This window comes from Drosophila obscura, unplaced genomic scaffold, assembly GCF_018151105.1.
Source record: "Drosophila obscura isolate BZ-5 IFL unplaced genomic scaffold, ASM1815110v1 contig_179, whole genome shotgun sequence".
NCBI classification, from domain to species: Eukaryota; Metazoa; Arthropoda; class Insecta; order Diptera; family Drosophilidae; genus Drosophila; species Drosophila obscura.
This window is the reverse complement of record NW_024542766.1, coordinates 1,849,727-1,874,407: the sequence shown is the minus strand read 5'-3', so window position 1 is coordinate 1,874,407 and position 24,681 is coordinate 1,849,727. Positions and strand designations below refer to the sequence as shown.

The 24,681-nt window shown below is 45.0% G+C and overlaps 1 protein-coding gene across 4 annotated transcripts in view; it reads right to left on the bottom strand.

Annotated features, from left to right (window-relative positions):
- The window catches only part of LOC111075323 (phospholipid-transporting ATPase VA), a 28,226-nt gene extending 3,698 nt beyond the window's left edge, over positions 1–24,528 (bottom strand). For 2 of the 4 annotated variants that reach the window (XM_041592302.1, XM_041592305.1), the window contains exons 1-7: positions 24,252–24,528; positions 23,139–23,294; positions 15,141–16,358; positions 1,664–1,844; positions 1,387–1,566; positions 1,191–1,315; positions 33–1,121 (exon numbers count right to left, since the gene is read on the bottom strand). In XM_041592302.1, coding sequence (XP_041448236.1) covers positions 33–1,121; positions 1,191–1,315; positions 1,387–1,566; positions 1,664–1,844; positions 15,141–16,132 — 2,567 coding nt within the window. In that variant the 5' untranslated portion in view covers positions 16,133–16,358; positions 23,139–23,294; positions 24,252–24,528. The remainder of the gene's footprint in view (positions 1–32; positions 1,122–1,190; positions 1,316–1,386; positions 1,567–1,663; positions 1,845–15,140; positions 16,359–23,138; positions 23,295–24,251) is intronic. The other 2 variants (XM_041592303.1, XM_041592304.1) reach the window with 2 other exon arrangements.
- Positions 24,529–24,681: the final 153 nt, after the last annotated feature.

Sequence of the window (24,681 nt, the reverse complement as noted above, 5' to 3'; positions counted from 1 at the left end):
CCATTGACAAAAGTCCCCTTGGCCTCACTTACTTCATTTTCAGGCGCTTTCCTTGGGTCTTGGCATTCAGGAAGGTCGCTATGCTGGTTATCTTCGAGTTGATGGCCGCCTTGGCCCTGCCCGTGGGCGAGATGCTGTTGGACAGCGCCTTGCTCTTCATGGGCGGCGATGGCGACTCCGACTCCGAGTTGGGCGACGATTCCGCCGAACTGCTGATGGGCGACAGCGTGGGCTGATGGCTCTGGGCGGGCAGCGCAAAGATTAGATTCGGCGGCGGCGATGGGGTCACGGATCGCGACTCTGCCAGCCGCATATAACGATCCACTGGAATGGGAATGGATCCTGCCGGCTGCTGCTGCTGTCCATTCAGTATGGTAGTCGTGGTCGTTGTGGTGGTCGTGGTGCTAGCCAGCAGCTTCTGTCGCTGTTTGTTGAGCTTCAGGTTCGCCGGACTGCAGCCCGTTTGCTGCTGCTGCTGCTGCTGCTGCACCTCAATTATGCCGCTGGCATTCATCAGGTCCCGATGCGGTGCCGCACTCACAATCACCGTGTTGCATATCGCCAGCACCACCAGGAACTCCTGTATGCGCTGTGCGTGCGGCGTTAGATACGCTCCCTGCGTCAGCAGTGCCATGTCATTCGTCAGCGTGTCATTGGGCACCAGCGGGGGCGCCGGTGCGCCCGGCTTCGAGTACATCTTCTCCAGCTCCGAGGGCGGGTGATTGTAGTCCGCTCCATTGACGACACAGCGGCGAAAGATCATCTTGTTCTCGGTGAGGGTGCCCGTTTTATCCGAGAATATGTGCTGTATCTGGCCGAGTTCCTCGGTGATGTTCATGGCACGGCACTCGGTCTGCTTGTTGGTGTCCGCGTCGTACAGATCGATGTTGTTGTGGATGTGAAACACCTGCAGGATCTTGCACAGCTCGATGGTGACGTACAGCGACAGCGGTATCATCACCTGCAGTATGATGATGTACGTCCAGAAGGTCCACATGCCCTCCAGATTGGCATTCACCTCGAACGGCAGATACGGCACCGGAAAATTCGTAAATGAACTCAGCCACATGGTGCAGCCGATGGCCCCAACAATGCACAGTATAAACAATATTATCACACACCTGGGCGCAACAAGGGGCGAAAGATGATTAATGGATAACGAACATAGATTGAGACGCCTATGCACTCACCATATCACATCAATATTCATCTGCTGTTCCACCTGGGAGCGCTTGTACCTTGGACCACTATTATTCAGCATTGACTTTGTTTCATGTCCCGCATAGACCACAATACCCTCGATATAGTCCGTATTCTGTACAGGAAAATCACACAACAAATTAAGAGATTTTAAGTGAGATTCTTTAGAGCAGAGGTGGGACTTACCTTCAGTCTACTTTCTCTTAGCAAAAGGCACTCGGTCGATATGGGCACACGCTCCCCAGTTGGATGTATTAAGGCCCCATGAAATCTATATAATTTTGTTGTCGGCGCATCCGCCTCCACGCGGCTAACAAATTTGCTAGGCACAAATATGCTCTGCAACTCCTCAAAGCCACGTACAACCTGCACACAAAGAAATAATCAATTTAAATTTATATATTTATTTATTTATATTTATATATTTATATTTATATATTTTAGATATGCAAATATCACGTACCTCGCGACGCTTCAGATTCGTTTCGCCATCCAAATCACAGGTGTCTATGTAGCAGACCCCATGGGCCTCGCTGCTGCGCAGCAAAAGAATGTCCGCGGGCACTGTCTCGTTGTTCGAGAGATGGACAATGTCCCCGACACGCAGGTCCTGCCATTTAACCCGCTTGTAGCGCTCCGTCTCACTGCAGAAGAGGATGACAAAACACGCACACAAATTGTTATTAATTATGTTATCAAACGGAGTGCCATTTAAATGAAAGGTTTAACATGATTCATCGATTCATCGATTAAGTCTGCAGCTGCAAAGCAGCCCCCGCAAACATTTGTCACATTTCCCCTTTAAAGTTTTCAGTTCCAGCCAAAGTTTTGCCCCTTAAATATTTAAATAATCAGACATGTAAAAGGCCTACAAATGTCAGTGGATCCTTGAACATGAACATGTCATATAACGCTGCCCATGTACCTGTTCATGTCCATGTCCATGTCCATGTCCCTGTCCCTGCACATGTCCCTGCCCATGTCCCTGTCTAATGGGACGCGTATATGGACACAGCACAGATAATCCCCACATGTGAGAGCCATGTACAATATTCATGAATGATTCGTCATAGCCCATCCATGTCTCCAATTATTGTCAAATGAACACATTGATGGGTCGTATGCCTGCCCCGCCACGCAAGACAATTTACATGCGAGCAGGCCACACCACACCACACCACACCACGCGACGCCACGCCAGTTGGCTGTTCGGGGCAGGTTCATAGGGGGGGTTTTTCAGGGAAAGTAGTCGGTGGGAGGGAGCTGCTGTGCCTGGCCTGCTGCTGCTTCGGCTGATGGACATTCGAGCAAACAGTGAAAACGCAAAGTGCTCTCCACTCCACACTCTACACACAGTTACCCATTTAATGTGTGGCGGGGTAGCAGTGGGTCAGGTCTGGTCTCGCATGTGGGTTGGTTATTAAAGTAACAAGTAAATTGCTAAATAATAAGCCGTCACATTGCCCTCGACCTTGGCCGAAAGATGATGATGACGATGATGGACGGAGGAGTAGGAGGAGCAGCAGCAGCGGTGCCGTTCCATGGCAAATAAAGGGCCTTTATTTTGCGTCATGCTGGAAATTTTCATTCGCTTTCATTTTTATGATTTTTATAAAGTTGCTCATGGTTCGGGGGAATCCCCAGCTCTCTGCCCCCTGCCCATCCTGCAATGGCGTCATCTATCGCTCCTTTGCGCTGCTTAGATATTTATGAAAAAAGCGAGAGAGAGAGATAGAGGACAGAGGGTCCTGCGGTTGAACAAGGACATGGACATGGCACACACCACACACAATACGAGTATTCCCATTTAATTCAAGTTCATTTGGCCAGGCGAACGCCAAATTGTTATGGTCGGAAAATATGTAAGTTTTCAACACTCGCGTGTCCTGCACTGCTCCTCCCCTCTCCATGTAATCTCATGCCCTGACCAACACAAACCAGACCACCAGACCCAGTTGCTCCTCTGCGGCCACTCTCTGCTCTGCTCGGTCACACTCCACTCTGCTGCTGTTGTTGTGTTGTCAGTGTCATGTGGCATGTGGCGATGTCCTTGCATTGCTTTCGGTTCCAGATTGTTTTCGTAACCAGAGGGTATTCTGGTGTTTGCAATGCGCCAAAAAGAAGTATCTGCCATGGAAGAAAGGTAACCAAAGAGCGGAATAACTTTTGGACACCTTTTGAACACATTTTGAACACCTTTTGAACACCTTTTGAACACCTTTTGGACACCTTTTGTTGCAGTGTAAAAGTGTCGAAATATTCAGTTTCAAGGCTACAATTACTTTACCCCGCCCATTCCTCCCAGGGTATCAAATGTGTTGACCATCACGGAGTGCACTGCTGTTCCTGTTTGGTTGTTTATTCTGTGGTGTTGTGACATGGCCTGACATTTGGCTGACAGACAGACAGACAGACAGACTGACTGACAGGCCACAAAGTAGACAAAGTAATACACCTGCCATAGTCCTGACTCCTGTCCTGTGCTGTCCTGCCTGCCTGGCTGCCTGCAGTTCTTACTTGGGAATGGGAGCATACGGTGGTGAAAGCTTTTGCCATAATTTTAATTGGGTCATTAGCCAGATTGCAGCACATTCTAACGCATTCGACGAACAACGAGCGGCGACTCTCTCCCCTGTAGTTCCTTCTGCTCTGCACTCCCTCTCGAGGGGGGGGAGGGTAGGGGTTCCATGTAATTATATTTGTTCAAGTTCGTTCTGGTTCTTGTTCTCTCCTGGCTTGGCCTCTGTCTCGGGGTCTTTGCAGTTGCCTTTTGCTGGTCTCTTGATTGCATTTCTCTAATTGACTGTTTCTTTGTTAACATGCCCCCCGCCCCCCCCCCCCCCTCCCAGCAGGCGGACAGACTGAAAGACCGACCGAGCGTTGGCTCCACAATGCATTCTCTCAGTCTCTCCGTCGCAGTTGCTTTCATAATTGTAATCGACTTTTTTCTCTTGCTTTAATTCATTATCTGCTGCACAAAATTTCTCGATAAGATATTACCTCGTTCCCTCCGTATACACCTGATTCCGTTTTGCTGTCAAGTGGCTTATTCCTGTGATATGACGACATCCCCCCCCATACCCGTCCAGCCATCCATCGCTCCCATAAACCTGTATTGTTCAGGCTTTTATTATATCTACAATCTCCAATCGGAAGACTAGAGATTTATTGGCACACAACACAACACAACAAACAATTTACTTTATTTCTGGGAACTAGTACGAGTGTATTCCTACAATAATGATGATGATGATGATTATTTATTGTACGATAAATAATCATGAAATTTCACAATTAAACTGGAACCTTTTTTTGTTTTTTTTTTGATAATAAATCTCAATGTTGTTTGCTAATTGTTCATAGAAATATTGTGTTCTTTTTATCAGAATTAATCTAGGAGTTTATTTTTGGGGGAGCGGTGTGCCAGTATTATTTGCTCTACTGAAGGATTTTTTCCAAGCTGCTTGGCATAAACTTTCTAGTTGCCAAAACACCTTTAATTTAATTAGAATTTATTGCCTTCCATTTAAATTTCTTATCAGCTTTATATAATCTATAAATCGTATAGTTTCTGGTGGTCATAAACCTTTCTACTTTAATTTAAATTTATGATATTTTTCATCATTATATTTATTTATGGAATTTCTTTGGGATCTCCTCAACTCTTTCGGCTGCTTGCATGTTCTCTTTTTTATTTATTTAAATTTCTTTTATATTTATTTGAGTAGTTTTTTTGGCCCCACCTACCTCCTCTCGCTTTCCTTCCAGCAGCCCATTATTTGTTTTTTTTTTTGTGTTTTTTTTTTGCCATATTCGTGTGTGCTTTTTGTTTTTACTTTCACTGTAAGATTTTTAGGTCACGTGTTAGTCATACGCTGACCGGACACCAGACACAACCGGAGCCCCCCCACCACCACCACCACCACCACCACCACCACCACGTTCATTAATCATATTCCCATAAACGCGACAATAAAAAAAACCTTCGATACCCGGATCGAAACGGAACAAATCGGAACAGATCGCAACTCCATTCGTTGTGTGGAAATGTAATGAAGGTGACAGCTGGTCATCATCGTAGGAGTAGCATTCACAGTGGTATTCATCAGTGTCTGCTGTGTCCTTCCCGCCCTCTCGTGGGTGCTAGTACCAGCAGCGAGGGACATTTGCAAGTGTTTGGAAAGTTTCGCTTAATATTGTTGCATGTCACCCTCTAATTGGGGGGAGGGCCTGTCTGCTGTACCTCCTCTCGCTCCGCGATTCATATTTACAGCGAAGGCGTCCCAAGTTGCTGAATCTTTAATGAGGCACGAGAGGCGGTGGCGGTGACGGTGACGGTGCACAGTGAGTGTGGCAGTGGGGCACAAGGGTGAAGGCAATTACGAGGGCGCTCCCGGTGACTCGATTTATTAGGCGTTTTCGCAAAATGCAAAATTAATGCGAGTTTAACTCGACGATGGGCACGTTGATTGCTCGGTTATTTACTCAACGAATAGCAGCAGCAAAAGCAGCAGCAGCAGCAGCAGAAGAAAAGCCACGGCATTAAAGTGAAACTCACGCAAACTCCTCAACCCAATTCCCAATTCCGATTCAGAGTTTTGTTTTGGGGTCGTTTGCGGCACGCCCACTTCTATCAGCCACTGAATATCCCCCAATATCAATCACTGTCCTGAGGCTTTGATGCGTGTGTCGGCGGCTCCACCAAGTGTTGGCTGGTGGCTGGTGGCTGGTGCCTGGCGTTGCCTCTGCCAGTGGCATTTAACACGCGTTGCCATTCTGCTACCCTGCTACCCTGCTCTTCCCTTCACTCAAACGATTTCGATCTTGGCCCAAAGCATTATTAAATAAAAGTCTATCCATTGAATGGATCTCCATCGAGTTTTGCTGCATCACTGGGCTATGGCTGGGCCTGTCCTTTGTCGTGTTTCAACTAATTGCTGAAGTGTACATTGTATCTAGATAATGCCAGGGTGTATCTGGTTGTGGAGTGGAGTGGAGTTTACCTATAGATAGATGAGATGGGCGGTTTTGTGCACTCCAAGCAGTGGGCAGATTTACGCAGTTTCCTCTCTGTGAATCGTTTTAATCTGTAAGCAAAGTTTTGCTGCCAAGAGTCACAGATAAGATACAAATTGCATTCTCTGTTGGCTGTTGGCTGTTAGATGATATGCAACATGCAGATTGAATGAGGCAATCTTTATTTGCCCCAAAATTGGGTCAAGGGGGTTCATACGCAACGTAAACAAGCTGTGCAGTTCTTTTCTTTGGAGAATTGTGCGCAGTGTAGCATTGAACCATTTAGGTTCTTCCCATTTGATTATTTAGTGCTCCTCCACATGCTCCCACGCCCCTCTCCTGTTCTCCCGTTGCCCGTGCCCCATGCCACTGCACATGGAAATTTATGTGGCAAATGTGGGTCATGCATGTTATAGCCAGCCAGAAGGAGGGGGCAGGGAGCAGGGAGCAGGGAGCAGGGCAGCTGGGTAATTTACTTAAAGTTCGTTAAACGTGTGGCCAAGCCAAGCCAAGCCAAGCCAAGCAGCCACCAGAAGTGGCCACCAAGAAATGCGCATGCCTTGGCGTCCGTTACTCGGAGTCAATAAAAATCCACGAAAACAAAAAAAAAAACAAACAAACAAACATAGGCCAGTAATCAGTAATCGGGTGAGGTGGCTATCTGGGCAGTGGGTTAATAGAGGAAATAGGTCTAACCGTTCCATCCGTCTACCGCGTCTAGCCGCTAATATGCGTATGTTCATTCATTCATTCATTTGTTGATTCATTCTTCCATGTTCAAGGCAAGGTTCTTGTTATTTAACAGACATTTGTGGCCATAGGCCACAAGTAAACAAACTGCGTGGGGCATAGACAGAGCTCCACTCCACGCCACGCCACGCCACTCCACTCTACTCGTTGGTTGGTTGGTGGAACAAAGTCCCAGTAGTCACCACGAGCAGACAGTCCAAATTAGTGGCCCAAAACCCTAAAACCCAGCCAAGCATTAGGCTTCAGGTTGTGTAAACACTGGAAGGCAACTCCCTGTCCCCCCCCCACACCACAATCTCTGCACCACTAAAACTATTCAGCCATAAATAATTCAACATTTAATAAGGTTCCATTCCCCCCCAACAGAAAAACCCCAGATGAAAGCCCAAAAGATAAAGGCAGCCCACAGGGAGTTAGCTCCTCCGCTGCTCCTCCGCTGCTCCTCCGCTGGATATGCAGATACAGATCTGGGCAGGGGCATTCAGCACGGGGCTTGGGTAAATTAACACATATTTATTCGTTACGCCGCTGTCCTTCGCATTGTCTGGCGGTTTTCCTCTCTCTAATTGGCCTAATAGATATCCATAGACAGATATCGGAATGTACCCGGTACGGGTTTCGGGTACGGGTTTGGGTTTGGGTTCGGCATGGGGCAAAAGTTTCTGTGTACAGTGTACAGTGTCTGGGGGTTTTTTGGAGTATTATAAATCACTTTGGCATATCGTTGTTTAAATAGTTATTAAGTGGGTGGATAGCCAAGGGCTGGGGTTGAGGGCTAAAAAGGTTAAGGAGAAGGTTTTTGGCCATTACAAAATGTCGCCTTTCGCTTATGGGGAATTCTGACAGCGCCGCCATTCGACGTCATTCTCGTTCGCATCTATCGTTGAATTTTCTTTGCAAGTGGAACAGAATTTCAAGGTGAATTTCATTAAAGAAAAAGTTTCCAATGCCACACACCCACACACCCGCACACATCATTTGGCTGAAGGTCTCGTCCTTGCAGTGTCTATCAAGCTGTGCACTGCTGCTAATGCACTCAAAGGAAAAGGCACACCCAAAGGCGAAATGAGGGAAAGCCATTTCCTTAACAAGAAAACCAGTAGGGAAAAAAATATGGGGTGGTGGGAAGTAGAGGGGTGCAGAACAAAGAACAAACAGAGCAGAGCAGAGCACACGCAAGTGATTTTTATAATCAATTTTTAAAGTTTACTTTACCCACTCAGCCACATGGAAACTATACAGAGAGGGAGAGAGAGAGAGAGAGAGGGAATCAGGGTCTCGCAACGACTGTGGGGGCGTGGCTGTAGATACGCCTCCAATAGATAGACAGACAGACAGACAGACAGACAGACTGAATGCGGAAAAGCTTCAATGGCTGGGCCATAGGTAGGTAGTTAACTGTGTGCCCCTCTGTGCTTCATTAACTTGACTAAAAGCCATCGCGCATGAATCAATCATGTAAACATTATTAAGGAGCATTAGGAGGAGGAGCAGAAGGAGGAGCTGGAGCTGTAGCTGTAGCCATAGCTCTGCCCCAGCTCCAAAGGAAGGCGTCGATTTGATTCGGTTCGATTCGATGGAGCACAAACTGCCGCTTGGACGGACAGTGTACTTACGGCGTATCTCCAAATGAAAATGAAAAGACAGTTTGGTCATGTAATTAGCTTGTGGCACGCAACCATTGCCCACCCCCCTAAAGGTGGAAAATTGGCCCACATATGAGGTCTGGTCTGCCTGTTGGGTTGTGTCCATCGGCTGTTCATTTCGCTCAATTGCGTCTCTGAATTAATTATTAATAATACACTTTTACAACACCAGCACCTCCCCCCCCACCCCCACAGTCCAGGCCACCCACACTCAGCGGAATGTTCGCCACTCGAGGGAACACTCCACAAACGACAATTATCGCTGGATTGGGACGGGGGCAGCCTGGGTTAGGTGGAAGGTCAATTATTGGGAAAGGCCAAGCCACACACAACCCACAGAGACAGAAAACTCTGTGGAATTGAATTTATTTGTTCAACCCATTCAACAAAATGTGGCACTGACCAAAACACGCGTCTCCTCCGTCTCACATTTTTCATGGCTGCCTCTGCCCCCGCCTCTCTGCTTGAACTCTGTCTGTCTGTCTGCTGCGTGTGTGTCGATATTTTTTTTTTGTTGCCTTTGGGAAAAACAATTTGTGGGCCCACTGGAGATATTTGATATCTTTTGTGCAGGCAGGGGAGGGGGCATACACATATTTATCTAACAGATTCTTTTCGCGTATTTGGACAAGAATTTGCACTTTGCAATTGCGCCACAAGTGGCAGGCCCAGTGGAGGCAATCGTAAGGTAAAAAGATTTCATCTTTCATCTTAATGCAAATAAGTTAAACATCGCGTTGCCTCGGTTTTCTATGGGCACAATCGCCCCTCTTTGTTCAGCTGAAATGTCAGGCCAGACCAACAGCCAAAGCCATTCAAATGATATTATTTCTGGGCGTGCTATTTGTTACCCATTTGTAAAGAAATCCCTGAGAGCAAAAAAGACAAACACAAAGTGCCAAAGTACTCGTAGAATTTCATTTATGAGTGGCAATGATAATACAGACATAGTACAGTGGGTTTCGTAGCCCATTCCAACGATAACCATTCGATGTGGAATAGATAATAATAATAATAATTGTGATTAGATTCCCATAATTTCCGCAATTAAATATTCAATTAAATATTAAATATTGAATTAAATTCCGCAATGCTCCCTCCTACAGTTTTCTCCAATATTTCAAGTGGAAATTCCCTACCCTACTAACACTTGAACTCTTGATTATTCAACCATTTTGGATACGTGCTCCATGCAAAGTTATTTCTGTGCTTCAATGTGATACCAATATCTGGGTATGGTATTTGTGTCACTGGCATTCGATCAAATATTATCTCAAGTGCGCCACTTCGCCGATGGGATTATCTTTTGGGTGAACAAACGCTGAAGATCGTTTAGAATTTGCGCTTAAAGTTCTTGGAATACTTGAAAATTGTTTAAGTGTTCAAATGAATAGATAATGTATAAAGATTCATTTCAACGTAAATATATATTTTTATAGACGAGCCCTGTCGTTGATACGACACTTTTAGGAGTATGATTTATGGCGAAAATGTTGAGACATTACAGGTGGGGAGTGGGCCAGTATTTTGGGTACTAATAAATACATATTATATCCAAGACTTGTTGTACTTTTAATATTTAATGTGTATTTAATATATAATATTTAATTTAATGTAAATTTTATACATCTCCTTCCTTGAACCCAACAGACAACAGCCTACAAATACTAGACATACATTTGAGTTCATATTTTCACATATGTAATTACAATATTCACTCTGCTCATTCGATTGTCCCTGGCAGCAGCACTGAGCTCTGGCCTGAGCTCTGGCTTTGCTTGAACCCCAACTGAAAACGCGAGTCAGTGACACTGCAAGACCAAGCCATAGATACGACCAGGCCATGGATACAAGACGAGTACACGAGATATGAGCAGAGAGAAACAAATCGAAAAAACTTGACCAACTTGGCCGCAGCAGCAGCAGCAATTGCAGCATGGAATATGGAAGCCATGGAGCCATGCAGCCATGCAGCCATGGTAGCATGGTGTTAATGGTCTCTGGGTTTGTTAACATGGCCATTAGATGGCTGGCAATGGATGGAGGGGATGGGATGGGATGGCTGCAGATCAGGTTTAGGCCCCAAGTGGCGATTCTTGCTAGACAAACGTCAGTCTCTCAGACAGAGGCGCAGACTGAGACAGAGACTGAGATAGAGACTGGGACTGAGACTGAGACTGAGACATCGACTGAAGCCAAACGATGATTGCCAACCGGTTATTGGCTAGAGGGAATGGAAAACCCGTTTTGTTTGCTCTGATGTTTGCTTGCTGCGTGTATTTTAGCATTTTCAATGTCAGAGTTTGGAGAGGCAAAAACGAACAGACAGATATACTTGTACAGCCGCCCCATTAAGCAGCTGTAAGCCGCACAACAATAAACAATAAACCATCATCCACATTAACCCACAAAAGCGTAGGAGAGGCGATCGGCGGTGGAGTAGATACGCCCGCAGTAGAGCATAACTATCGGTATTTATGGTCTGTCATCATCAACTATCTGGCAGATACACAGCAGACACATTCGGACATTCAGTTTTTTTTTTTTTGTGGTTGCTTTTCAAGGTTAGTTCTCTCTCTTTCTGCCAACGTGCCCCACGAGTTGTTCTTCCCACAACCTTGAGCGGGTGGTGGGGGCCATATTTTATGCAAAAGAATGACAGCAGCAGCGGCAGAGTGCTGCTCCGCCCCACCACCCCCCAACCGAGTGCTGCAGTGCCACCAGCACCTGAGCTTTGTCTCAGATGTTGGCGCAATAACTGCGAATATATTCATGCAGTTTCGGTGAAAGTGCACACTTGACACCGCCTGAGAGCCACAACATCTGGGGAGAAATACCCACACGCCTTCGCCTACGCCCACGCCCACGCATTCGCATGGGAATGTTGAATAAACGTGCGCCCCTCCCCACCCCACCTTCATGCCTTCCTCTAACTGCTGAAATTTATTCCAAATAAAATGGTAAGATGGGTGGCCAAGGCGCGTAGCATTTCCCACCAGTTCAAAGCACACAAATAATGGCTAAGGAAAATGCTTGGGGCGGTGTCGGAAATTGAATACGAAATTTCCGCGATGGGGGGGGGAAGGGGAGCAGCTGGGAGAGCCCATTAATCATACAATAGATATCCTTGCAGCCTTGTGCAATGAATAGCAAAGTTTCTGCCGCAGGAGAAAGTCAAGTTCAAAGGCAAAAAAAAAGATTAAGTCATGGAAATGCCATTCGAAGGGAGAAAGTTCTGCAAATTGTATAAAAAAGAATAAAAGAAAATGCACTCAAAAAGAGTGGCAAATGCATTCACAGTTTCCATAAGTTGCTGGCACGATTCTTGGATCCGTCAGCAGATGCTCGTGCTCGTGCTTGTGCTCGTACGTGTGGCTTACATAAGACCTTGCATAAGCTGGTGGGGTGATCGCGCAATAAATGCAATTCTTTTCATGGAATTGCCCCACAACACAGAGCGCCAGAGCGCCAGTGGGGCTGTGACCTCGTCGCCCGTGTGATAAGACCCTCGGAACCACAAAAAGGGGTGGGCAGACTTTCTTCAGAGTGTGGGCTGGGGCAGTGATAATAATATTTCCAATGAATTTACTGCACTTTCCAGCCAGGGCGAGTCACGCCTTTTGCAGGGCATATCAATAAGTGTACGGAGTGGCCACAGCGGCAATCAGTGGGAATTGACTTGATTCGATGCAATTGAGAGGCACAAGAAAAGGGTGAAGCTTGACCCAGTGATTGTAAATGTCAGCCAAAGCTGACTTAAGGGGGGGAGTTTCACTAATAGATTTATTCAGATGATGTTTCGCAATTACCTATCAATGTTTGAGCTAGATAACAAAAAGTGTGCTCTATTTATCCAATAATGTTGGTTATGCGTCATACCATTCCGTTATTGCATTTGCATCACTTTTGAATCATCAGTGAATGATGACGGGTTTAACCCTTTTTTCTTGCAGTTTAAACTTTTTTTATTTGGCGAAGAAATGTCTCCCTTGGGCGCACAGCTTCCTGTATGACTAATTCTTCTCTGATTTTGATTTGTGCGCACAGTTATATTTTGGCAACTAATTAAATTCGCAGACTATTAACACATCAATCAATTTGGGGGTTCAATCAATCGTTTAGCACATCATCCCCTCCCCAAATATATACCGATTTAAATGCAATTAACACAAAACTTTAAAGCGAGAGAGAGAAACTCTTTATGAGTTTGTTTTCTTTTTCCATTTTTTTTTTGGGTAGAAATTGTTGCCAAATAATGAAATATTTAAGCTGTAACCTTGATCCAATAATCTTCAGCCAAGTAAATATCATTCGTAGACACAATATTTAGAGATGGAATAGCACAAATGGAAACCCGAAAGTAATTCGCACTCGTGATTCATTTTTCTCGAGCATTGCACCACACGGCCATAAAAATTCATGATTTTCGATTCGTGGACACAAATCGTCGAGTGGAGTGGGGAGAGGAGGCGAGGAGAGCAGAGGAGAGCAGAGGAGAGGCGTGAGTTGGATGGTCAGGGCCGTTAAACTGGAAACTTTTGCTCCACAGTGGAGGGGCCTATGTACTCCGCTCCACTCCACTCCACTCTGATCGCTGGCCAGAAGTTGTGTGATTTGTGAGTCAGCTGTGGATAGCCATAGGCTCCTCTCTGCCCGTTCATTCGACTGCCATATTTGGTATGCGTGTAATTTGCATTTATTTGCATGCAACTTGTGGCTTTTGCGCTGAACGGGGGCTGAAGGAGGGCTGTCTGGGGTGGAAGGACAGACAGTGGCACAGATGCAGTACTACAAGGGGAGAGTCTTCACACCTTTCACCCCACACTAATACTAATTCTTGGCAATCCTCACATTTTCTTTATCAATTAGTACCATTTCCCATTCGATTTTGTCCACTGTGCAAGACCCGCGCTTCATGGACTGCTTGACAACAACAACAACAATGACAGAAGCGACAAAAATCTGCACAGCAACAACAACAAAATCACTCAGCTATGGTTTGGTTTGGTTTTATGACAATTGTGCAAAAGAGCGTAAAAGAGAATAGGGAAATGCAAATATAATTAGCAACAACAATGTATGCACGAGTACGACGACTACGACGACGACGACGACGACTGCGAAGTACTCGTAAGTTCATTGGTCAGGCGGCACACACGAGACAACAGCGAGAGAGAAGGCAAGCAGTGCAGAGAGGGCACGAGATAGAGAGAGAGCAGAAAACTTAAACGGTTTATTTTTGAAGGCACATTAAGCAGAAGGTTAGGCAAATGCAACTACGTACGCACCATCAACAGGGGCTGTGCCTCACCTTCCCATTGGCATGTACCTTGTTTTGCGTGTTGCTTTAGCTGGCTGGTTAGCGGCTCGTACTACAAAACGGGAAAACAATTGGATGACGGAGCAGGAGGCACAGATCCCACCACGCGGTAAGGTAAGAGTGGCTGGAAATGTGAAGCATGGTGCAGGGGTACAGGGGTACAGAGGCAGGGACAGGGTAAGTACACGTGCAATGCAAGTAAATTGTCACTTGGCTTGGGAAAGTCTGACAAACGGCATCGTTGCCCCGCTTGATGGCTCCAAAGCGGGGCTTGTTGCGGGCGGGGGGAGGCCAAAAGAGTGTCAAAAGTATGCGTCAACGACGCTCAAATGTGGCACAACCCCACCACAAGAGAAAAGAGCAGAGAAGAAGAAACAAAACAAAAAGAGGCAGAGGCAAAGACAGTTAGGGAAAGTTTTACACACAGAATTGTTGCTATTTAACATATACCCTCGAAGGGGCTGGGGTATGATGATTCTGCATAGGAGTATAAGACAGCAGAGGAAGGGCTTAAAACGCCCATCAAAAATATATTTTATATGGCTATTAATTAGGCTTTATTTATAGAAGATAAAGCCACCCATATTTAATCCAAATCAGAGGATTCCCCTAGCTACAATGCTTCCCACAAGAGTATCCAAAAATTCAAGCCACAAAATCAGCGCTTCCCCTTCTTGTTAGTATTTCTATTTGCTGTTTGCTGTTTGCTTTTGGGCTGTTTATCGATTTCTAGATCACGTTTTAAAATACACAGAAACACGAATTGGAATTGGAATCGGAATCGGACGCAGACGGCCAAAAATTAGCATGAGGAGCAACCAGTGGTCGAAATGGGTAATCAGTCCAAAGCCCCCAGACAGCCTATTCAGCACATTTGGAGCAGGCAGACAGCAGACAACAGACAGCAGACAGAACCCCCAGCCAACTGTCTTCTCGTTAAAATCTCTGTCTGGCCGGAGGGCTCGAAATGTGGAAATTGGTCAACAGAAGTCAAGTTGTTTGTTCTTTGTTGGCTTTTGGCACTGCCTCTGGCTTTGGCTCACATTTCGGACAACAGTTGGGAAAAAGTTTAGTTTGGCCGAACGGGAAATTGGACAAATTATGGGAGCAGAAGGAGCAGATTGCTCTTCCTGTCTATCCATTGGCGAAAGAGTCTGCCAGTCAGTAATATTTTATAATTGATTAATCGATAGAATAGAATCACTCACCCATCGTACACGCGACATGTGGTGTTGTTTATCCGCTTGTCCGATGCTCGCCTGCGTCGATCCTCAAAGAGATCCTTGACCGCCGTCACGCCCAGCACAAAGAGCACTGGAATCATGGCCACCTCCTTGCCAAAGGCATTGATGGCCGGCACCCAGTTGAGCAGGACGATGAAGATGAAGTACAGGTTGGCCACGCGGTGGAACTGCTCAAGCAGATTCTTCGGAATGAACGACAGCAGGGTGTACTTGGTGGTGCGGATCTTGTTGCCCACAAACTGGCCGTTGGGATGCTCCCGCTTGGGCGTCTTGGGCGGCACGGTGTGATTGGGCACCACCATCCGGTAGCTGCGCTCCTCGAACTTGTCCCCGGTGCTGTAGTTGCAGAGCGTCAGCCGCTTCCACCACGGTGGCGCCTCCGTGCGTCGCAGCGTGTAGATGGACTCGGAGCGCGACGCCTGCCGCGAGTGGCCGCGTCCCCCCGTCGCCGAGGTGGGCGCGGAGGGCTCTCGCACGGCCTCCTCCTTGTGTCCCGGCGGCAGGATGAAGTCTGTCTTGGAGCCAACGCGACTGTGGCCCCGGCCCGAGGGCGCGGCACTGCCTGGCGGCGAGTCCGTGATCTGGCCCTGCGAGAACGCTCGCTGGTGGCCCTTCATCGCGGACTTGATGGGCCGCCCATTGGCGCCCACAATGGCGCCGCCGCCGTGGCTAACGGAACGCGCATGGCCGCGCGACGGTCCCGCCGGATTGGCCACCGGCATGCCGGGTACGCTACCTATCAGCGGGTTCCCGCCGGGAAATACATAGGTGCGCTCCGGCTCGCCAGCAGCACCCACAGCACCCCCGCCCGCTGCAGCGGTGGCTGTCATCATCAGTGTGTTGCCGTGGGTGGTGCCGGGCGTGAGGCCGTCGCCGGCGAGATTGGGCGGGGCCGAGCGCTGCTGCTGGACAACTAGAAACTTTCGCCGCAAGTCTTCGGTGTTCGCTGAAGGCATCTTCGCAGGCCACAACCATCAGGTTACCTTCTGCGGACTGTGGGATATGTGTGTGTGTGTGTGTGTGTGCTGGATGTTGGCTTGATGGCTTCGATGGCTTCCAGGGGCACTCCTAGCTCCTAGCAGCACCTGGACTCCAGCATGGGGCTGTGCCTCATCGCTGGCACGAGCACTGATGCCTCATCTGTTGCACGACTGCCATGACGGCTGGCGAGGGAGATCCGATCTGAAAGATGGAGGATGGAAAGCCAACAATTACATTTGAGGCAATAAAAATACAACAAATCGTGGGGCTAATTGCCGCCGCTGTTGGGGAGTTTATCGAACCCCAGGAGAGGCACTCAACCACCGAAAGTAAGACATAAAAAATGGATAAGCGAAATACATACAGAAAAAAATACAAAAAATGAAACACTAAAAACGAAAAACTGAAAACGAGAAACTTAAAGCTCGCCCTTGATTCGGAGCTTCCGATAAGCAAGCGAAGCGAATGGGTGTGGGTGGGGGGGGAAGAAAACATCACGAAAAAGAGAGGCGACGTGGAGCACGCGTTGGCCCCAAGGTCATGCGTAACGCGTATGTGGGTGGGGGTGGGTGCTGCTCCTCCACTTTCCGTTTGTGTGGTTTTTCAGACCCATTGTCGCGCATTGCCAAAAAGTTCAAGGCTGCCCCACACAGCTTGAACTTTGAGTTTCGAGCTGTCAGACAGACAGAATAGGAAGTGTACTTCCTATTCCCCAGCCCAAAATATATCCACACATATGGCCCACTAATATATTCGCAAAAACCATATCTGGGTTCATGGCAAACCATTCAAGCATTCATAATTCTAGAGAACATTCAACTCTTGGGAGAAACAGTGGGCCGCCATTCATTCACTCATTCTTGAAAAGTTTCCACAGCATTCAAATGTTTTTTTCTACATGAAACAATTACAACAATTATGTAGGAAGGGGAGGAGGGTTGCAGGGCTGCGGCTTGAGAAGCAGATCAATGAACGCCCTGTAACGGAACTGCTGTAAAAGTTCAACAATCTTTGGGCTAAAGGGTTTTCTTTAATGCCAAAAAGGAGCTCCGCTTTGGTGCCTTAAGATGCCTCAATTAATCGGAGTGTTTTCGGAGTATTTTTTGAGTATTTTCGGAGCCCCCAAAACGTGTCAACCGAATTTGTATTTATTTTATTTTTGGTGTCCCATCAATTTTTATTGAATTTAAGTGATGAACATTTCCCATTCCTTTTCTACGCTGTTAATTAAATGAAAACAAATGAAATTTGACGTTTCCTTTTTTTTTTTTTGCGTGTACCAATTAGTATTTATTTAAGTTTTTCATTGAATGATGAACTAATTTGGTAAGCAATTCCGTATTGCCCATATACAAACATATATAGCCAGTATATATAGAATACATATATATGTATGTATTGTGCATGTTCATTTTGTTGTTTCTATATATTCTATGTATGCGTTGAACAAAAAATCTTCATATGAAAGCTAAAAATGAATTTGGCACACGACCGAATTGTGCCTTAATTTTGTTTCTTCAAGTTTTTTTTTTTGGTTTGTTTCGTTTTCTGCTTTGTTTTTATTTCAGATCTAAATGGGTAAACCATTTGGCCGACCCAATCATAAATCAAGCAGACAAATAAATCGCACGAGTACATAAACTTTCTATTAAACGAATGCAACATGAACATTTGCTGGCCAGTTAGTCATTTCATTGGTTCTTTGACTCTCGTCTCGCCATCGACATGGCTAAGAACCATTAAAGCCGTCTCTCTCTCTCTCTCTCTCTCTACTTCCAAGCAAAAACTTGTACTACGCCTGTCTGGCACTTTTAATTTTCCTTTCTTTCTGCCTTTTTTTGTTTTGTTTTACGAGCTTCGGAGGAACAAACAACTTTCAAGTGGCCAAAACTTGATTTATTTATTTTGGCCAGGCCCAATGGTTAAACGACCCCAAAGAAGGCGGCGGTGCCCTGCCCCGATAAGTTCACTTTTGTTTCGTCTAATTAGTGGAAAAAGCACTTCACATATCCGAATACCCTTCCTAACCGGGGGGTATATTGACTTCCACTTTCGTTCGACTCTTTTTTGTGGACTTTTTTGGACCTGTGAGTGTATCTAGAACTTCGCTACCTTCCTTGCTTCTTGCCAGATGTAACCGTGCATCGGTATCTGTGTATCTGTGGCTTGTGCTTTTCTGACTTGCCCTCATTGTGGTGCGGTGTTGTCGATAATCGGACTCGGAGTCGGAGCAGGCAGCAGGCAGCAGCAGCAAAATTGAAATTATTTTTAGCCACGCACATGCGAAATACTCGTAATCCGAGAAAAAAAAAAGATAAACATTTCCAGCGTTGGGCCAAGCCCCAAAACCGGCAATGATTATCGGGCCAGAAGGAGAGCGCTGGCCACAGACTTTAATAAATATAAAAATAAAGTTTATTGCGCTTGCCAATCTAGATGTAACTCAGAGATACATTATATGTTCCCCCACCAGTCCGATGCTCGTGTTGTGTCGTTTGTTATTGAACGGTTGAGAAAACTAATTGGAAAACCAATTTGATGTGGTGGAAAAAACTCACCCAAGTCTCGCGTTCGCTCTCGCTGAACTCAGCCTTACACATAAATATTTAAAAATCAGTTTGGCCATATTTTTCATTCGATTGAACAATCAAATGGCTCCAATCGAATGGCCGCGACCTTGCATTGAAAACGCATTTATGGTCAGGCCAATTATAAATATTATATACATACATATGTATAAACATTTTATAATTATATTTAAGCACCAGCAATGTGTTCAGCAATTATTATAATACACTAGAGTATTTATTTTTGTTGTTGCAATAATACTTGAGACATTTGTACATGCCTCTGGAGTGCATTTTAAACCAGTTTTTGCAGCAAATTTCCAATCAGCTAACAAAAGAGGCTTGAACCAGCATCAAATTAATTTTATTTTTAAAGATTTACAATCAACCTACGACTCTTCTTCAACGATTGTACATCTGCATAAATATTATTTAGGATTTGGAATTGAACTAAAATGCAGAAAAACAGGTTCCTTAAATAAATATTTAATTTTCGTTGCTTTGTTCCCGTCTGTTCAAAGGCGATTTCGCACCGAAAAATGTTTACAATTGTTCTTTCAATTGGCAGATATTTCAAAATAGATATTTATTTAATGAGCAATTCCATCCATATATCCATTGGAGGGAGCACTAACCGATAAACAAAAATTTGCCTAAATTTGCGGGATCATTCGAATTACGTTTTTAGCCAGAGTTTCATTTCCCTTTGTTTTCCATATTAAATTGAACTGAACGTTTAAGTGCACTTATCAGAGGAAGTTCAACGCATATAATTCCATAATTGATATTGCAGTCTGAAGCGATGAGTAATTACCACACGATATCAACAGAAAACGAGAAGGAACGTTTGAGTCGCTTCTGGGGACGCGACTCTACTTATACCCGTACTCAGTCAGTATATACATTTTGAGCTTATGATTTTTAAGAATTTTAGAAAAAAAAATTTACATTTTACATTTTTTTGCTACATATGATATCTACATTACATATACAATGTATATTCTACATCTAACATGTAAATTGTACATGTTCCAATTAATTCTACACTCCTCCGCTAGGGGTTGCTCGCGCACTGAACGCGGCGAGTGTGCGAGCGAGAAGGAAATGAGTTGTGTTTCGTTTGCGGAGGGGGGGGGGGAGAAAATTAATTTCTTTATTCTGGCTATAATTATTATCCGACTGATTCAGATCGGCAATTGGTAGATATGGGCATCTCTACGATACTGCGTTTTAGTTTTATCGTACTTTAAAATTGTGCCTGCCACAGATTTCGTCCTTTGTGGGGGGGAGGAGGCGGGGCGAAATTGAATACACTTGTAGCAGGTGATATCACATGAGTCTGGAAACCAAATTTGGTTACCCTAACTCTTGTAGCTCTGAGATCCAGGCGCTCACAAGACGGACGGACGGACGGACGGACGGACGGACGGACGGACAGACAGACATGGCTATATCGACTCGGCTATTGATGCTGATCAGAATATATATACTTTATGGGGTCGGAAAATTTTCCTTCTCTGCGTTACACACATCCACTTTTACCACAAATCTAATATACCCCTTAACTCTTTTTTGAGTACGGGTATAATTATATATAGAGGAGCTCCACTCCACGCCGCTCTGGTTGGGCTGCAACGTAACCCAATTTAAATCACTTCGTGACAAATTGCATACAAAACTCTCTATATATACGAGTTACGAGTACATATTCTCAGTCAATCCGTATGCTAATTCCCTTGGTTAGCTGCTCCGTTGGTTAATTAAGGCAAAGGCAAACTGAATTTGAAGCTGAACAATGGAAGTTGGAAATTTACGATGCTTTGGCATTTTGACATGGGAAAACTTCCGACTTCCATGGGAATAAATGAATATTCGCGGCAACAAGATAAGTTTCCAGGCAGAAAACTGGCCACAAGCAGCAGAAGGAGGCAGGCAGGCAGGCAGGCAGGCAGGCAGGCGAGGCACGGCAAGAAGGCAACAAAAGTTTCACAACTAATTAGAAACTGTTGACTGTTGACGGGGGCGTCGACACTCCCGACGACACTGCCTTCAGACGCTTCTGTGGGCTGGCTATCTATTCAATTAAATCGAGAAGCGTCACCAGAGTCGACAAAGAGCACAAGAGATGGGCGGGCGGGCACGTGACAAGAGCTCAGAAAATCAAAAAAAAAAAAAAAGAAGAAAGTGTGAGAGTTCGTTCCCCCCTGTAGAAGGTGTTCCTTCACTCCTTTAAGCGTAAAATCACGATTAAATCACGAACCACTCACGCCACCATCTCTATCTCTCTGTGTCGATTGATTGAAGCTTTGACCCAGCAGCAGAAATTACCATATTAATGTATTCAATTATTCGCATTCCATCTTAATTTGCCACAGTACCTAGGGATCGATGGGCTGTTAATTCACGAGCACTGCCACTAGCATTGGAACTGCCAAGTAGCCGGAGTAATAAAAACAATAGACTTCTTGCCTCTGCCACACAAATGTCATTAAAGTTAATGGCAAAACAATTGCTGGCGCGATACAACAAGCGCGCGTGTTTGTTTGCTCTTTAAATATTTCATTTTAACTATGATTAGAGCTTTAACTTTAACTTAAAATGTTGAGTTTTTTTGTTTGGTTTATCAGTCACCAGAAACGTACGAAATACGCTCAAAAATGTATTCTAAAGATTAAAGTGCGTTGGGAGGAGGTTTTGTGGGACACTTCTGCATACGGCGAACTTTCGGAGCACGTTTTCATATTTAGTGGGAGGGGAATCCAGTATACAATCCAATAGAAACAAAAACCAGATACCCGATGCCAGTGTACCAAAAACTTTGTTGAACAACCAAATGGAATGCCAAAGAGCAACTCATATCAATTTGATAGATAGCGTGGGTAGTGAGCAGGGTGGATGGACACCTCCATATTGAGCGATAACCCAACGCCAATCAAAATGATAAAAAAAAAAAAATGACTGCTTTATGGACTCTATCCATGCGAAGCCAAATTATTTTACCATCTATCGTAGGGGCACACAAATCGCCATAGAACCATGAAAACGCAATGTGGAAACAATTAAGTTAGGCCTCCCGATGGTGGGGTAGCCAAAAATCCTATACAGAATATCCGCAATTGATTGCAGTACTACGTAGGTACCATATAATATATACTTGGTATATGTGGTAGCATAACACAACAATGAATACACCACATACGAGTAGTGCATATTCCGCCACAGCTGTGGCTGATAAGACACAATAGAGCCACGCGTGAGTGCCGCCTGGCCACGTACGCCCAGATACAGATACAAGGGGCATTCCACACACACAGAATTTGCTTATCAAGTGACACGCTGTAGGAACAACCGTTAACGTAGGCACTTCTCTTGCAAGTGGGAAAATCCAGATGAAAGATTTATTAACTTACTTTCCCGTGTTTGTTTGTGTTTCAGCCAAGATGTCTGTGGGGTAGCCCGCCATTTGGGGGTGATAGATACCCACCCATATAGTGGAGCGGGCGGTAGATAAATTTCAGTCATAAAAATTAAACAAATTCAAAGCTGTATACATATTAGTGGCCTGGCCGTTAAACCGTAAAAACAAAATACAGCAGATAAGTCAAGCAGGCAGGCAGGCAGGCAGCTTCTGTTTGCATTGCATTGCGAATCGGAGAGTCAATTGTCTGCCGTAACGGTACCTGGAGCAATGTTAGTGAGCATTAGAGAGTGAGAGAGTGAGAGAGAGAGGGACTGCAAGCAAAGTAACAGTTAAGAGTTTCTTGAGCAGCTGTCCATCTCCCTCTCACTCTGCAACTACAATTAGCAAAGCAACTAGCTTTGAACTCAATTGAGATGAAGCGAGAGAGAGAGAGAAAAGAGACGCACGCACAGTGGTTGGCATGGCCATAAACACGCACACTTTTGGAAAAAGGGTTCAAATGTTACGAGGGCCATGTTGAATTAGAGCCATAGAATGCCGTAAGATGTACGTGCGTCAAAGGTCTGGCAATCTGCTCTAATACGCAACTCAGGTAAGTTACATGCTTAACAGCTGTCCCGGAAATTATTGCAGCTTTCCCAAATTACAGCCCACTGTAACAAAAGTATCAAATGCAATGCAGCAGCAGCAGAAGAGAGGATTTCGACTGGCAATTGCTTTTATTAAATGCCGGTGCAAGCGAGAGCGAGAGGAAAGGAGGAGCACGATCCGACACGCCAGAGGGAGAGGAGAGCGCCTAGCCAGACGAAGGCAGGTAGAAAACCAGTCGTTAGGGGGTGGCGGCGGCGGGGGGACACGGAGACTCTGGCCTGGTCTGCAACGCTCAACTGGTTCTTAGCAACTAACTTGTTTTTTCTGTAGATTGTTTGCCGTCTGTGGTTTTTATTTGCTAATTTTATACGCTATTTTATATGGTAACGGGCAAAAACTTACCTTAATCCAAACAAAAAGATTGACTTTTTCTGCGATCCACTTGGGTGTTTTTTGTTGTTGTTGTTGTTGTTGTAGTTGTTGTTGTTGTTTTAGTTGTATTTCCAAATAAATATCTTGTTGCGCGCCTTTTTGTGGTGTATTTAAATATTTATTCTGCTATTTTTGGAGAGAGAGAAAGAGAGGAAATTTGAGAGGATGCTGCGACCATAGCAACAACAGAAGCTGCAGCAGCAGCACCATATGCTGCATCTCGCTCTTGGAAACTTAGGCAGCAGGAGCAAGGGAGATGGAATATTGATGCAATTTCGTAACTGGATTTTTACGATTCCTTTGACGTGTAGGAGGGGGGAAATATGTTTTATTTACTGTTTTTAGTTGCTGCACCACGCACAAACACACGCACACACACGCACACATACACACCTACACATCAGCAGCAGGGAAATCAAGAAACAACACAAGAATAACCAAGCGCAAGACCAAGACAGGAAGTACAATAACAAAAGAAAACCACACGCTAGACTGAAACAGCAACAACAATCAGCCGCTCACTTTTTTCGTCGTTCATTTGTTTGCGGGAATCCGAATTATTTTTTGTTTGTAACTTTTGCCACGAATTTTTAGTGGCCCGTCGCTAAGAATTTCAATACTAATATTATGGCCTCAATAGCATTTTCACTTCTTCTTCTTCACACAAACACAAACACACACACACACAAAACACAAAACAGTTGTTGTTAGGGGGGTAATCATAAATGAAAACATTCAAATATTACATTGCAACGGGGGAATTTTTCCCTTATTATTGGATTGCAGATATTGCAGATGTTATGTTTTGGCTTTCACGCGAAAATCCGCACGAAACAAAGAAACAACAAAAGACGACGAAAAGCGTAACAACCAAAGGAATTTTTCAACATAAAACCGCGTCCGTGGTTACCGCGAAATCTTAAAGAAAAAACATTGAATTGAACTTAGAGAGGATTTTTTTAAGGAATACGAACGGAACTACTTTTATGAATTGTTATAGCGCCAACCGCCAAGTTTAACTTTTGTTGTTTTCGTTGGTGGCCTCCCGTTTGGCGGGCCCGTGGAGCCTTAATATTAACGCACCTGCACAGATGTATTTGCCGAATTTAAATTTTAATTTTTTCCGCATTTATTGTTGCTATTGTGGGTGGGAGGGGGGTTAGTGTGACCGATGATTAAATATTTGAATTCCGAAATTTTAAAATGAAACCTTTGGCCAAACTCAAAAAATATATGGTCTCTTTTTGCTGGTTGGGAACTTGCAATTTTCCCGATTGCGGACAAACGGTATGGGAATTATAGAAATCCAATTGAAGCTCACTTCCGACGCAAAAATGAGCCATTCACGCGGTATTGAAGAATTGACTGATTGAGAATGTGACCGCGGACTTGACGATAGAATATACCGCCTGACCCTCAGAAATATACCGAAATATACCCTGTCATTATCAAAATATACCGTATATATACTGACGGACATGATAAGTTTCGTTGATATTCCTCGATTTTGATA